Consider the following 17,064-nt stretch of genomic DNA (forward strand, 5'->3'; position numbering starts at 1 on the left):
GGGCAGACTGTGGTCTTAATGGGTTGAAAAGACTGGACACACAAGATTGATTGCTTTAGTGGTCACGGCTAGATGTCCCTTTCTAGCTTTTCCAGAAACAATAAAGAGGGCAGGGAAGATAAAGGAAGGGAGCGGTCATGGCAAGCAGCACAACCCAGTGGGGAAACACTTGGCTTCGTGTAACCCCAGCTTGCGCTGCATCTGAAACACAAACGGACCAGGAAGACAGTTCCACCTCGCAAACCGTAACATCAGCTTCCATTAAAACAAACACACAGTTCTTAGCACTGAATGTACTTTCTGTGATTTTGGGGAAAGAGAACACAGCTAACTTTTACACATGGCCAAGGTAGTTCAAGTCGTAACCGTAACTAGATACTGAGATAGCTTTTAGCCCAAATCATGATAGGCACAGACCCTGGTTAACAGGGGGCTTCTACCCTTTTCTTCTCTTCCTCGCTTTTCTGTTAAGGGCGCCTGGCACTGAACTATAACATGCATTTTGGAATCTTCATCGAGGCCGACTTCCTTAGGAAGCCCAGAGAAGGGGAACTAAGTACCTCATGGACCGCTCGCTGAGCTGCAGAAAGCTGCTTGTGTCGTCTGGGTTGTCGTCTTCATTGGCCAGTTGGGACCAGCTGCCTGTACTCTCCTCGCTGCTACTCGGAGGGTTGGGGGACTCATCCGGGGCTCTGGCTTCTTTCAAGACTTGCGCTTCTGGTTCCTCTCTGGTCTCAAGGCTGTCACTGTAGACATCAAGATGTTATGACCAAGAGAGGAGGTGAGACACTGGGTTGTTCTCAGAGCCCACACTGGGCACCCATAAGCCTGCATCTCCACACACCAAGCACGATGCTGGACTCCATGGAGTCTTACTGTAGGCGGCCACTCCCTTTGAAGCTGGATACCACTTTTTCCTCTCATAATTAAATGCCACCAGCTTTCTTGTATCTTCCACTTATCACTGTCTACTGGCTTTATTTAAAGTAGGTTGAAAGGAGTCAATGGGGTATAGTGGTGTTTATCCTATTTATTTATTTATTTATTTATTGATTGATTGATTGATTGATTTGTGTATGAGGGGTAGGGACTTGTGAAGGTCAGAGGAAAACTTGAGGGAGCTGGCTCTTGCCTTCCAGCTTTGTGGGCACAGGCCTGGTTGTAGCTAGAGCTTTCCTGCCTGGCCCACAGTCAGGACAAATCTCTCTCACCTGCCAGTCCCACAGCCGCTCAGACCCAACCAAATAAACACAGAGACTTATATTGCTTACAAACTGTATGGCCGTGGCAGGCTTTTTGCTAACTGTTCTTATAACTTAAATTAATCCATTCCTATAAATCTATACCTTACCACGTGGCTCGTGGCTTACCGGCGTCTTCACATGTTGTTTGTCATGGCGGCAGCTGCTGGCAGTGTCTCCTCCCACCTTCCTGTTCTCTCAATTCTCCTCTCTGTTAGTCCTGCCTCTACTTCCTGCCTGGCCACTGGCCAATCACTGTTTTATTTATTGACCAATCAGAGCATTTGACATACAGACCATCCCACAGCACCTGGTAGCAAGTGCCCTCTGACAACCCTGTGGATAGGGGTAGTGTTGTGGTGTGGCTGTCCTTAGTGTGTCCTCCCACTTAATATGACTGGCTCTCCTTCTACAATATTAAGATTTGAATTGGGTAAAAGAGAGAGGATGGCGTGGTCAAGGAGATGGTGTTTAGTTACAAAAAAAATGTATGAATGAACTAACCATGAGAATGAGGGAGAGGCTCTGGCCCCATTTATTTACCCAGTTGAAAATCAATTTTGAGCCCAATTCCTTATTAATTTAGGACATTATACTATAGGAAAATTCACTTCAGGATATTTCTTGCTAAAAAAGGAGCTGAGTCCTAGCGACTGACATGGAATATCCAGGTTAACAAATAAGTCTGTCAGCACATTTCATTTTATCTCAATTTCATGCTCTATTTACAGCAAACCTCACATCTGTGCCATAAAATGGAAATTCAGAGCCAGTAATGATTACCCAGAGTGCTAGCTTTTGTTTGCTTTTGGAGAAGCTTATAGCTTGCTTATTTGTTGGTGAATAATGTACAAAAGTGTGATGCTGATGTATATCATCTGGCAGCCTCCATTAATGTCCAGTTTCCACATTGAAAGCAAGCTGAATGTTCTCCTGATTTTTATCTCACATGCCTGTGTAACATCTGTATCACAGTCATAAGATTTCCTTAGGTTGGTTTTTCTTTTAACATAACCTAGCTGTGTTTATTTTAAGCTATCATCATAAATGGAAAGTAGAAATCATTGGGCACAGGTAGAAGGCAGCAGTTTAAACAGGCAGGTGCTGCCATGCAGTTGTTACCATAGAAAATCCTTTGAAATGAGAAATGACAGCAGACATTTTTCCTTCTTACATATTTTACTTGAATGTTAAATGAATAGATGTGCAAATATTCACCAGTCTTTTGAGGTAAAAAGAGTGTTAGATTTTATTAATTTTCTCCCTTTATTTTTACAATCATCGATATACATTCCCATTTTGATGATTTACTTTCAGCTATTTTTAAAAAAAATTAATTTGATAACACTTTAAAAGATTTTTATTGCATTAATTTGTTTATTTTGTGTACGTGTGTGGGTGAGCCTGTGTCACAGCATGGGTGTGAAGGTCAGAGGTCAGTTTACAGGAGTTGGTCTCCTTCCACCATGTGGGTCCTGGGGGGTCAAACTCAGGCTTTACCCACTGAGCTATTGCATTGCCCCTGATCTTCTCTAGTTTTTAAACGATAGATACTTAGTGCACAGATGATAAACTGTTCTGATTTTTAAAAAAAAACATTTAAAAGTATAGATTCTTTCCTAAATAGCATTACCATCCCATCACAAATTTTAAAAAATTTACATTTTTCATTTAGAGTTTAACTTCCCCTGTGAGCAATAGATAGTTTGTTAATTTCTAAATATAACAATGTCTAATTATTATGGAAGATTTTGTATACACCTTTTGTCACTAACTTTTGGGTTAACTCCAGTGTGATCAGAGAACATATTCTTTATGCTTTAAATTCTTTTAAATGTATTGACTTGCTTTTTGGCCTATGACACATCTTGACAAATGTTTTAAGTATACCTGAATAAAATGTATACTTTGCTGTTGGGATAGACTGTTCTTAAGTTGTATAGATTAGGTTGATTGAGAATGTTTGTCTTTTTTAAATCAATATTTTATTAAGTGTTTGAGAATTTCATACAACGGATTTTGAATGCATTCACCCTCCTCCTCCTCCTCGGATCCCTCCCCTTCCTCCCTCTCCATTTTTCCACTTCTCCCTCCCAACTTTGAGAAGTCTTCCTCTTTTTATTCCTTCTTTTCCCATGAGTTCAGCTTGTTGCCCAGCTGGGTCTTGGGAGTGATGACTGCTCTGGTGTGTGGCCAGTTTACTAAGGGTCACATCAATAAAGAAAGCCAGCATTCCCTCTCCCAGGAGCTCTTCAACCAGTGGTGGGATTTTTTTTCTCCACCTGGCCTCTTATGTGCTGGGATTTTTGTCATGACGGAGCTTGAGCTGGACTTGTGTGCATCATCTCATCTCTGAGTTCATTATTAGCACGTGTCCTATTGTGTCTGGAAGTTTCTCTTGTAAATACATACACACATTTATAGCATGTTTACATATTTTTATTATTTCATGAATTATTAAGAGAAGAATGTTAAATTTCCAGTATGGTTCTGTGTCTGTTTCTCCTTCTAGCTTTTAAAATTATCATTTGATGCTTTGCTACTTAGGTGGTTCTATACACAAGAAGATTGTATTTTGGATGGATTGACCCCGTTACCTTATAAAACACCATTATCCCAGATAATACTCTTTATCCTGAGGGCTATTTGGCCTTTAAAAATCTTTTATTTTCCATCCTTTTACTTTTGACCCATTTGCATCTTTATATTTCAGGTCATTTTTTGCACACAGCTTGTGCTAGGATTTTGCTTTCTTATGCAAAAGGATAATCTCTGACTTTTAACTGAAGGGTTTAGATCATTGATAATTAATGTGACCATCAGTTAGGCTGGGTTTAAATATATAATCTTGTTTTATATTTGTCCCATCAGGTCTTAGTTTCTTTTTACCCTTCACTCCAGATTCCTCTTAATTAACAGAGCAAGTTTTAGACTTTCATGTTTATCTCCACTATTGACTTACAATTGTAATTCTTTGTTTCACAGTTTTAGTGGTCATTGCAGAATTTTTGGCATTTATATACAATGTATAGCTTACATTATAACACTGACATGATGGACAACCTATACATAACATACTTCTATTTTCCCTCTCCTAGCCTTTATGCCACAAGTGACATATATTCAGTTTTTCATATATCATAAAATAAACCCCTTTTACTTAAAATAGTATATTTTGAAGAAATGCAAAATAAAATGAGAAGACTGTGTTTTACATTAGGCTACCCTGCTACTCCTTGTGACTCTCTTTGCTCCTTTATCTATAGTCAAGTTACTGTTAATATTCATTTCTATTCATCTATAAACTTCCACTAATATTATTGCATAGTCTCACAGTAGTATATTCTCTGAGATTTTGTCTGAACAGAATGCTTTTTTTGAGGCTTTATTTAATTTAAATTATTCAGTATGTGCTTGCCATGGCATATATGTAGAGGTCAGTGGACAACTTACAGGGGCCAGTCCTTATCTTCCATTGTGTGGGTCTAGGGGATCAAGATTCAAGCTGTCAGATTTGGCATCTAGCACCTTTACCACTGAGCCATATTGCTTGTCCCATAATGTTTTTATTTAGCAAAAGCTATTATCCTTTATTCTTTAGAATTATTTTAGGTTCACAGAAAAGTTGACTATTTAAAAGCCAGGTGTGATTCACATCTATAATACCAGCACTTAGGAGGATGAGGCAGGAGGGGGATTGCCATGAGTTTGAAGCCAGCCCTAGTGAGACTCTATCTCATAAAACATAAACCCTAGTGAGACTCTATCTCATAAAACATAAAAAATTCTTTCGTCTATCTATCTATCTATCTATCTATCTATCTATCTATCTGTCTGTCTGTCTGTCTGTCTGTCTGTCCGTCCATCCATCCATCCATCCATGTAAGTTTCTCCCATACGTGTAAAGGCTCCCTTCCTCTCCTTGCTCTTAACATACTGCACTATAGTGGTCCATTGCTATAATTATTATCCAAAGTACGTAGTAGACATTAGGGCACACTTTTGGTGCTAATATGTTGTATGCATTTTGACACATATGTAAAGATTGTTTTATTCTATTTTGTGGTCCTATAACAAAATGACGATGACTTTGTCATTTATAAATGATAGAAATTTGGCTCTCAGTTCTGGAAGTGAGAACTTAAGGCTGTGGAGTCTATACCTGATGCTGTGGAATAACTATCTTGTACACTGTAAATATTTGTCACTTGAATTGGTTTAATAAAACACTGACTGACCTCTAACTGGACAGGAAGTTAGGCAGGAAAGCTAAACTGAGAATGCTGGAAAGAAGGAGGGCAGAGTCAAGGATCACCAGCCAGATGCAGAGGAAGCAAAATGAGAATGCCATTTTGAGAAAAAGGTACCCAGTCACATGGCTAAACACAGGTAAGAATTATGGGTTAATTTAAGTGTAAGAGCTAGTTAGCAATAAGCCTGAGCTACTGGCCAGGCATTTGTAATTGATATTAAGCCTCACAGTCAATTATTTAAGAAGCAGCTGCTGGGTATTTGGGAACAGGCAGAGGAGAGAAACTTCTGCCTACAACCTGGTGAAGGACTTCTTGCCATGTCATCCATGGAGGATATGGAAGGGCAGGAGCACCCGAAACAGTGAGACTGAACTATGCCTAAGCCTTTTAACAATTGACATTATCTCTTTATGAGGATAGAACTATTTATAATATATAATATAATACAAAAACCAAAATATCTCAGTAGGCAGCTCACCACACTTTTGCATCGATGATTAGACTTTTTATAGTTATTTTTATTTTTTGTAAAAGTATTATTTTTATTTGCAGAATTCATATATGAGTCACCATACTTACATCCTTTCCACTCTTCTCTCTGTCCTCCTCAGACCTGAAACATAGTCAATAACCTGTGGCTGGAGAAGTCATAGGCCTTAGAGGGGAGCCTACTACTAAGTAGAATAGTTTCTAACAGCCTTCTAAACACTTATTCTGATGTGCATAGATAATTGTAGCTCTTACATCTCATCAAACAGCTTCTTTTTGTAGTGGTGATTAGACTTTTAATTCATGGTTTTGAGAGCAGATACTTCAACCATGGCAGTGGTGCAGACATATTTACTACTGCATCATGCAGAGTAGATATACAGCCCTGCAAATCCTTTGAACTCTGACTGTTCACCTCCGACATTCCCCAACCTCTGGAGCTGTTCCTTTTTCTCTTATCCCAATTGCTTCATCTTTTCCAAATACAGTGCAGTTCCCAGCCCTTTAAGATGGTTATTCACAACACACATTCATGCTTACTCCAATTGTTTCTATGGCTCCATCACTTTTCCTTCCTATCTTCTAACACTTTTCCACCATTAAGATGTATCACAATATATGTTACCATTCACCTATTGAAGAATGTAGTGGTTTGAATGAGAATTGCCTCTATATAAGCTTTTTATATCTGAATATTTGGTCCCCAGTTGCTAGAAATTTGGAAAGGATTAGGAGGTGTGACCTTTTTGGAGGAGGTGTGTCTTGTCTTATACTCGTAGGTCAAAATTTCAGGTCTCAAGTGTTTCTGCTTGGCAGGCCATTATGGACTCTAATCCCTGAAGCCACAAACTCAACTAAATGCTCTCTCATAAATTGTCTTCGTCATGGTGTTTTGTCACATCAATAGAAAAATAACTAAGACAAAAGACATATTGGTTATTTCTGTGTTTTGGTAATTAGAAATAAAGCTGATTTAAAGATCCGCACAGATTTTCTTTTTCTTTTCTTTTTGGATGAACATCAATTGCTTAGTTTGAAAGAAACTGGCAACTGTCTTCCAAAGTGGTCATCCATTTTGTACCAACGGTTTGTAACATACTGCATCCAGGAATTGATGTTGTCAGTGGTTTGGCTTTTGTTCATCTTAATAGATATTCATTGTACTCAATTGTTTGAATTTGAAATTTCCTAATGGCATGTGATAGCTGAGCACTGGGCCAGCCTTTTGTCACTGTGTCAAAGTGACAAAAGGCTCATTTAAGGTCATGTTTTCAGAGGGTTCGTTCCATGGCTACTTGGTTATGTTGCCCTTGGGCCCATAAACGGTAAAGCTAAACATCATGATAGTATCATGTGGGAGAGCAAAGTGATTCTTTTCAAGACAGTCAAGAGATGAGGAGACAAACACAAACCATGGCTCCCACGGATACTTCTCAAACAAATTACTTCTTCCAACTAGACCCTACCTCTAAGTTTATATCACCTCCCAATCATGTGATCAAATAATGAATCCAATCATAGGCAGATACAAGGATTACACAAAACCTTTGTGATGGAATCTTTTCCCAATGGTTATTTTTACTAGCTGAGAACCTAGCCTTCAACCCTTGAACCTTTATCTATTTCCTAATAAGTTGTTCATTTTCTTACTGCTAAGTTTTGAGAGGTTTTTTTTTTTTTATTGAAGTCATGCTTCTTTATCAGGACAGTCCCATGTTTATGAGAGATTTGTCAACATATAAAATCATCTTGAACTTTCACATTTTAGATTGTTTTCTTTTATTGGGTGTGTCTTTTAGAAATATATTTTGATAGTCTATGGCTTATTTTATTCTGTTGACAAAAGCCACTTAATGAAGGAAGGACTTCTTTGGGTTCATGATATGAGGGTATGGTTTGCCACAGCAGGGAAGATATGGCAGCAGAGTTTGAAGCAGTTGGTCGCATTGCATCCACAGTCAGGATGCAGAGAGAGGGGAATGTTGGTGGTTCTAGAGTTTCCTTCTATTTTTGTTTTTATTTGGACTTGACCTCAGCCCATGTGCTGGTACCAATCACATTCAAGGTAGATCTTCCCTCCTTAGCTAAACCAATTGGAAACATCTTTATAGACATCGTTAGAATGGCGCTTCCTGTATAAATCTAAATCTAGCCAACTTGATAATGAAGACAAGCCATTACAATGGATACCTGGTTGTTATGGAGACTACTGAAAAAAACCTTTTTTTTCCTTTTGTAAATATCTAATTTTTCTTTTTCTTATGATTTATTTGTTTTTATTTCATGTGTATGAATGTTTGCCTACATGTATGTCCATATATCATGTGAATGCCCGTTGGCTGTAGAGGCCAGAAGATGGAAGTGGGGTTATGGATGTTTGTGAGCCCCACTGCGGATGCTTCGATCCAAACCCAGGTTCTCTGCAAAAGCAGCAAATATTCTTAACTGCTGAACCATCTCTCCAGACCAGAAACTTTGTCTTCTAAACTATATCACTTTTCTCCTTTGCCAAAGACCAGTTGACTGTATTTGTCCAGGTCTGTTGCATGTTTCTGACAAAACAGATTACTACAATGTATGGGATATCCTGTAAATGCTCAGGATTCAGCTTATCACTTCTGCTTAAGGATCAATGTGTCAAAAGTTAAATAACTGCTCTTTAATTTCCTCTGCAAATCATGATGTGTTAAGGAGAAAGTGGTGGCCACCAACAGGATATTATTTTTTTCATCTTTAAAGAATCAAGAACTATACATCTATCAAGTCTATACATCTTCAAAATATGATGCTAACAGTAAATAAATATTTCCATTTGGGAATGATTTCCACAATGGATCTTCAGCTTCAAGTGATCAAAAAGTAAGAAAGTGATTTTATTTCATCGTGTTGAATTTTAACCATATTTTAAAGAATTATAAAGATGTCCTTCAGAGAAACCCTAAAAGTATCTTCAGGACATAATCTTTCTCCACCTCCAAACAACATTCAGACTGTCTGTCTGTGTCACATTCCCTACTCTTGCATGTACGTGGGTTGAACTCTGCTATGGAGAATGAAGTTCTGTTTCCAGCTATTTTGACAAATCAAATCCCCTGATAGCAACTCTGAGCTCAGCAAATGTAACTGAACTGTGACTAATTTTTCTGCTTGGCGGTCTTGGGAATTCTCTTGTTTCAATAAATCTTTCACATTATTCATGACAGGTTTCCCCTTGGGGAAGGAGACATCTCCTGAAATAAAGGCTACCATATACTTTCAGTCAAATGACATCATAAACAATAATGACAACCAAAAGAATTTATTGAATGTTCACAATGAGTAAAGTATTGAATTAAGAGTTTTGTATACAAATCATTATTTAAATTTAAGAACTATATTGCAATTCCCATTTCTGGGTGAATAAATCAAAATGGAAGAGATTAGGAAACTGGTTCAAATTGATATAGTTTAATGTAGTGTAGTTCGTGTTGTATGATGATTATATTGCTCCACAAAACAAAAACGATATTCAAGCCTTAGTCTCTGTGCTTTGCAATTAGAACCAATGATTGAATTTCTGGGATATTCTACATTCTTTCTGTTTTATTTGATGAAAACTAGAATCATATATCTATATCCTGAAGGGAGAGGGTGAATGCTTGGGTGATTATACAAAACAGGAGTCTGAGTCAGCTGTGGCTTTATTTGTGCAGAGTGCCAAGTGTTTGCAACTTTTCCAGGTTAAGTCTGTTTTAGGAATCACATCAGTGACATTTAATTCAGAACTGTGTAATGATAATCATTATTTGATTGTGTCTACAACCATAAAGCTTGCCGGGTATTAGTTCTCGATGCTTTCTGATTTAGTGACCTTCACTGACCTTTTCCTGGCTTCTTCTGACTTAAAGTCAGGGACCTAGAATCAGTGTTTCTCCTTTTTATGTATTTCTAAATATAACAATTCTGAAAAATGACATATTGGCTATTTTGTGTTTTTAGCTCTGATGCATTTCTCCATAGTCCCTCCATAGCAAAACCTTTATTGAACACTGTCCATAGTCAAACAATTATTGATGAAACCCTGTTTCTTTGTCTATTTGGCCGACTTCATTAGTCTTAGCTTTGTGGTTTTGGTTCCTATGCCTTTTCGTTTTCTTCTCCTTCTGGGCTTCTGGGGTTCTATCCAACTGGAAAGGAAAGTTCTTAGCACTAACTGTCTAACAAGAAGTTCTCTTGTCTGACTGGACCCTATACCAAAGACACCATGTAGAACCCTCTCTGGTGGGGGTGTTTTAACACCTCAACATGGATCTCTTCTGCTTAGGGGTCTATGCATCACAAACATTAGAGAACTGTTGACATTTGATGATAGTTGTGTTCAACTTGTTTATTCCAGCTAAATGTATTTGAAAAAAAAATTATGGCCTTTTTGTAAACAACAAACTGTAGGCATACATCTGTGAAAAGACTACACAGGTTATTTCTCAAACTGCATGTTCCTAAAGCTTGAATTTTCTGTTTCACTAAACTTTAATTATGGACTAAAAATAAAGGAATGATACAGTGGTCCCTTGTGAGTAGTGTGCAGAAACTGGAAGTTCGGAAAGAAACTCATATTCCTTGTGCAGTCTGGAGGAAATAATTACCTTGCCCCTGATTCAAGTTTTATTCCCGCTGCTTAGAGTGCAGTCTTCTGGAAAAACACTGTCCACATGACAGCTTCCAGAGAGACTCTGCATGCACCCTGTGACAGTTACGCTGTGGACTGCAAGAGCTCGCACTCGTGGGACACAGGGTCTAGATAGAGACTCTTAGAATAAGCCAGAAAAGGGAACGCTTTAGAGAAGAGATGCAAAAGAATTTAACCACCATTTCTAAAGTTAAATTTAACTATTTACAAATGAAAACATTGCTGTTGCTTATTATTATTATCTTTGATTGACAATCACCATGAATAATTTCAAAGGCTATCAAACCATTGGTGTACTCACTTTAATGAGGAGAACTATGCTGTGATTCTCTTGTTGCATAAATGAATTCAATTTGTTTTGGAAATTAAAAAGTAAATTATGCAACAAACCTTCTTTCCTCCCTCTCTGCCTCCTTTCTTCTCTTTCTCCCTTCCTTCATTCCTTCTTTTCCTTCTTTCTTTCTCTTGTAGTAGGCAGATATTTTATTATGCCATGAATATAGAATGAAATCAGTTTTGAATTCCAGATAGTTAACTGTCCCATTTCAGTATTGCTTCAGTTATCCAATGCTGAGGAAACACTCTAACTAATATTCACAGTTAATTACAAAATATATTTTGATTAGCCTAGTAAGAATTTTTTTTTCTGCTTATAGCAAGGTGTATCAGAACTTTATCAGGTTCTGATTTATTTCCTATTTTCATAATAACCATTCATTCATGAAATATAGTTGAGCACCAACTGTAGGGGCTAGGTAGTGACCTGATCCCCTTGGACATGGGAATAAATTCACTTTGCTTCCTGGCATATGAGTGACATGCAATAAAAATATAGCATTTTGAGCCAAGAGTTATTATAGGCATATGAACAAATTTCCACAAGATGACCACAGGGATTATTGATCTTGGATGAGGATAGAAGATCAGGCATTCTAAACAAGATAAAACAGCAGGCACATGAGGGGCCATAACCTATGCCTACAATTACAGCAGGTCCAGCCACAGGAACATTGGGAAAAATGTCAATGGATAAGGTGAGAGGAATATCTCCTTTCTTACACATGCACATGGGCCTACTGAGGTCATTTATTGTCTCAGGAATTCTGTTTGTGCATCAATAACATTCCTGTATTTCTACCTAAGATTTAGAACAGTGGTTCTTAACCTTCCTAATGCTGCAACCCTTTAATATAGTTCCTTACGTTATGGTGATCTCCAACCATAAAATTATTTTCATTGCTCCTTTATAACTGTAATTTTGCTACTGTTATTGATCATAATGTAAAAATATCTGATATGCAGGATATCTGATATGCAATCCCCGTGAAAGTGTTGTGTGACCCCCAAAGGGGTCATGACCCACAGGGTGAAAGCCACTGATTTAGAATAACACTAATTGAGGTATAAACTCTGGTGAACATGCACCTATCTGGTCTCAGAGACGATCAACTTACCAACAGCTTTGGCAGGTGCTCAGGGCCGTGTCTCCACTTCTGGCCACATCTGGGATGGTTTCTTCAGGTGGGTGCCCTTCTTTTTCCTCTAGGGACCCACTTTGGCAAAGGATAGATTCATCTTCTCTGATGCCCTCTTCTTTCTGATCTGTCTCTATCTGAATCAAAGGTACATCCCTTGAGCAAAACGGCTGCTTGGGGTTTTTGAGAACAATGGCATTGTGGCATGAAGAAGTTTCTTTTCTAGGATCAAAACCACTGAGTTTTTTAACAGGAGCTGTTTTGCTTGGAGATGACACTGAGGAAGGATTGCTTTCAGTAACAACATCTTTTCTCTGGTAACCAACAGACTCCTGTACAAGCGGAGGTGGGCCCCTGTGTCCTCTGCTGGTGGTTAATCTGCTTCCACACTTCTCTACTTGCAAAGGAGAGCCACCAGAAACAGGGCCAGGACTAATGCCAGCTGCCTCACCATCATCCACAATGATTTTGTTCTTTCTCATGAGAGCCTCAATGGAGCTGGCCCATGTTTCATGAATTAGCATGTTTGTGATCTGGTCAGTCCCACTTCTGCGATACAAGCATGAGTCTGATTTGCAGAGACCCGATGAAGAAGCCCTACCGACTGGCTGTACATTCAGAGAATCTTGAGGGCAGTTTTGGGCAAAGCCGTCTAAGGAGTTGGCTTTGACAGGTGCATTTACTGTTAATCTGGAGCATGGGGACCTGCTGTCTGGCATAGATGACTGTCTATAGCACAGAGGCGATCGAGCAGAAGGAGACAGCAAGCCCGTGGTCCAGTCATGGCTGCTTCGTCTGGAGGAGGTACCGTCTTTGCCTTCTTTGGCAATGTCCCTCAGCATGTACCTGTAGAACTCCTCTGTGATGCTCTCTGTGCTGGACTGCTTCGAGGGGCAGCTTGGCCTCACATTGAGGTGTTCACTTTTCTGGCAAGCCTGCTGCATGGCGGAGCTCAGAATACTGCTGGCATTTTTGCCAGCATAGTAATCCAGCAGCAACTCAAATCCTCTCCCTTCATTTTCCATCTGTTTCACCATAAACCTGGAAAACTCATCGGTGATGCTCTCACAGCTGGACTGTTTGGAGACTGAGCTGGCCCTGCTAACCGGTTGGCTTAAGGTACTCATTAAACCCAGGCTGTTGACATAGACTCTGGCTTCAGAGTCCTCCTCTGGAATGCTTTCACAGCTGGAGGCCTTCAGCCGGTTCCACCTATCGCCACCCAGAAACCGGTTCCGGGAACAGTTCTGGGCTTGCCATACTCCATCCACCGTGGAGAACTCTGTTAGGTTCATGATCTTGGCTGCCACTTCATTTGCAAAAGTACTGACAGAATCAGGAGTGTCTTCAAGGTTCATAGATTCATCCATGACTCTGTTCATCAGCTTCTCTTTCAGCTCCGGATGCTCGTCTGTCTTTCTCTTGATTTCACTGAGGCGGGGTGGCTTATGTTTCCTCACAGTGCTTCCATTGCCTGAGTTTTCCTTCTTCCTCTTCAAGGATCGGCAGGATCCAGTAGGCGCCACCAGAAACTCGTTCCCTCTTTTCCAAGCACAAAACCAGGGCTGCTTTCCATTGGAGTTGTCAAGGCAGATTGCTGCAATTTCAGTTGCCATGGAGACAACAGTCTCTGCCAATTCTTCAGCAAAGTCTGTGATGCAGTATACCTCAGACTGCTTTGCCTGTGGTGTAGTCTGAGCAGAAAACACCAGGTCATCCCCTAATAGGGACCGGTTAACTTGAATTTCAGTGTTTATGGGTGTGGCACAGGTGTATTTCTCTTGGGTGTTTGGAACAATGCTGTCTTCTGTTTCCTGGGAGCTGCTGTAGCACTTGCCTGGTTTTGGCAACTTTCCTATTTCTATAGAGGCTCTCCGTTCATTGCCATCATAACTGAGTGTGTGGTGAGGGTTCTTTGAGTCCTCTCCCATAATTCCTTTCAGATAGATTTCCTTGGGGGATGTTTTAGCAGTTGAATCAAGCATTCTGTGACTGCATGAGAATTCAGATTGCAGCCTGGGGTTGTTGAATAGTCCCGGCCTTGCTCCACCCTTGTTTTGCTTAGGCGGTGCATCATCTACCAGATCACCGATGACAAGGCCAGTGCCATACGCATTGCTAAGAGGGTGGCTGCCAGAGCATGCTGAAGCTTTTGCCCATGCTTGACCAGCAGCCTGATCAAATGGTTGGCAACCTAAGGGTTCTGACTCTGCCCACTGAATGGTCTCTTTGGAAAGGCCAGTGGGATGTTCACCGAGTGTTACAAGATGACTCATCTTCTTGAACGTGAAACAGATCACATTGTGAAGCAGCTGGTTAACACTTTCCATTAAGGTGTCCAGAGTTCCATAGGGATGCCTTTCATCGGTGGATTGAGCTGTTCTATTTTTCTGGTGAACTTCATCAATGGAATGCTTGAGGATGACATTGGACAGGGTCTGTGCCAGCTCATCCCTTCGAATGTTTTCTTTGCACAGGGTCTGGGTTTTGGAGGTGGTTTCTATGACTCTCCTGTTCACAGATTCCAAGAGCTCTCCAATGCTGCTGTATGCATCAGGCCGTGCTAAAACCAGAGCAGCCTCCCTGAGCAGAGCCTCTGCAATGGCTTCCTTCCCCAGCGCTGTGCTCCTCCCCATCATTAAACTTCCAGTTGAGGATATTTCTTCAGAAGCCCCGGATGTGGGCAAGAGGTCACTTGGAGCTAGAGAACATGCCACCTCTTCTCTTTCACCCAGGCCACAGACAGCCACGGCACTCGCCACCTGGGTCACGCCACACAGAGCTGACGGGAAGGAATATTCAGTTACGGAAGGTTCTGTGAGTACTTGGGGCACTTGAGTTTGCTGTACCCCACTGCCTCTCTGGGCATAGCTGGATATCAGGGATTCCTGCTCCATGGTGAGTCTTTCTGTGGCCTGTGGACTGGAGATGGTGCCAATAACAGTGGCTGCACAAGCTAGGGCAACTTCTAGGGCGCTCTGAGTGGGCCTGCCGGAGCTTTCTCCGGAAAAGATGCCGGAGGTTTCAACAGAAACTTCCATCTCAGGCCAGGAGGAGACACTTGGCTCTGGGGCAGCGTCACTGCCGTCTGGGCTCTGCACAATGACAATTTTGGGGAGCTCATTCCATGAACGCGGGACCACCATATCTTTCGTACAGCAGCCACCGGAGAGCAGAGCACTGCCCACAGAGAAACTGACTGAAGATTCTCCGGGGAGTGTCGGTTGCGCCTGAGACAATCTGATGAAGGCATCTTGCAGCACTGACTCGGCTAAGTTTGTAGCGTACTCCCCTGTGGTGGGTTCTCCATTTTGGACAGGAGGAAGAGAGTTTTGCATACCACCATGGTCTCTGGGGTCGCTGCCCTGCTCAGTGACGGCACCACACGAAGAAAGCCCATCTTTCTTAACCATGGAGAGATAAGCGTCCCTAGGGATATACAGCATCGGAGACGTTTCGGTTTCTCCTTTGATGTTTTCGGGATGGGAGCGGTTTGGGGCAAGCTGCTTGTCCCCTGCCGCTTCGCTTTTCCAGCGGGATGACCTGGCTGAAGGACTGAGACTCTGCAAGGCCGTGCTCTCTGCTGCCTTTTCCTTTGATCCTTCTGTTTTCATCGAGGGTGAACGATATTTTCTAATGTGCTTTTCCTTGTGGAAATCCCATCCTTCCTGGGTAGCTTCCTTCGGTTTTTTACCTTCCAAAACACTAGCCGACACCTTTATAGTTTCAAAACCTAGTAAAGAGAAATTGAGGACCGACCATCATCACTTTTTGGATAGCAGATTCTTTATTTTATTTTATATTTTATAATTTAATTTAATTTTACATATCAGCCACGGATTCCCTTGCTCCCCTCCTCCCCGCCCTCCCCCCAGCCCACCTCCCATTCCCATCTCCTCCAGGGCAAAGACTCCCCTGAGGATTGAGTTCAACCTGGTAGATTCAGTTCAGGCAGGTCCAGTCCCCTCCTCCCAGGCTGAGCCAAGTGTCCCTGTATAGGCCCCAGGTTCCAAACAGCCAGCACATGTACTGAGGATAGGACCGGGTTCCACTGCCTGGATGCCTCCCAAACAGATCAAGCCAATCAACTGTCTCACTTATTCAGAGGGCCTGATCCAGTTGGGGGCTCCTCAGCTATTGGTTCATAGTTCATGTGTTTCCATTTGTTTGGCTATTTGTCCCTGTGTTTTTTCCAACCTTGGTCTCGACAATTCTCGATCATACAAACCCTCCTCTTTCTCATCAGTTGGACTCCTGGAGCTCCACCCGGGGCCTAGCCATGGATCTCTGCATCCAGATCCCTCAGTAGTTGGATGAGGTTTCTAGCACAACAATTAGGGTGTTTGGCCATCCCATCACCAGAGTAGGTCAGTTCGGGCTGTCTCTCGACCATTGCCAGCAGTCTGTTGTGTGGGTATCTTTGTGGATTTCTGTGGGCCTCTCTAGCACTTTGCTTCTTCCTATTCTCATGTGGTCTTCATTTACCATGGTCTCCTATTCCTTGTTCTCCCTCTCTGTTGTTGATCCAGCTGGGATCTCCCGCTCCCCCAAGCTCTCTTTCCCTCGACCCTTGCCCTTCATTACCCCCACACACATCCAGGTTGTTCATGTAGATCTCTTCCATTTCTCTGTCATTGGGCGATCCCTGTGTCTTTCTTGGGGTCCTGTTTTCTAGGTAGCCTCCCTGGAGTTGTGAGTAGCCGTCTAGTCATCTTTGTTTTACATCTAGTATCCTCCTATGAGTGAGTACATACCATGTTTGTCTTTCTGAGTCTGGGTTACCTCACTCAGGATGATTTTTTTCTAGATCCATCCATTTGCCTGCAAACCTCATGATGTCATTGTTTTTCTCTGTGGATAGCAGGTTCTGATAGGCCTAAACTAACAATTACTTTCTAAATTTGCATCCAGTTTTCCCTTCTCCCCTTTAACACAGC

At 41.3% G+C, this 17,064-nt stretch overlaps 1 protein-coding gene across 4 annotated transcripts in view; it reads right to left on the reverse strand.

Annotated features, from left to right (window-relative positions):
- Positions 1–17,064, reverse strand: part of Sphkap (SPHK1 interactor, AKAP domain containing) — a 156,507-nt gene that overhangs the window by 13,346 nt on the left and 126,097 nt on the right. For all 4 annotated transcript variants that reach the window (XM_052750075.1, XM_052750073.1, XM_052750072.1 and 1 more), the window contains 2 exons: positions 12,107–15,860; positions 561–746 (listed from right to left, as the gene is read on the reverse strand). In XM_052750075.1, the coding sequence (XP_052606035.1) occupies positions 561–746; positions 12,107–15,860 (3,940 nt within the window). The remainder of the gene's footprint in view (positions 1–560; positions 747–12,106; positions 15,861–17,064) is intronic.

The sequence above is a fragment of the Peromyscus californicus genome, unplaced genomic scaffold (genome assembly GCF_007827085.1).
Source record: "Peromyscus californicus insignis strain IS unplaced genomic scaffold, ASM782708v3 Scaffold_21__1_contigs__length_65335640, whole genome shotgun sequence".
NCBI lineage: Eukaryota > Metazoa > Chordata > Mammalia > Rodentia > Cricetidae > Peromyscus > Peromyscus californicus.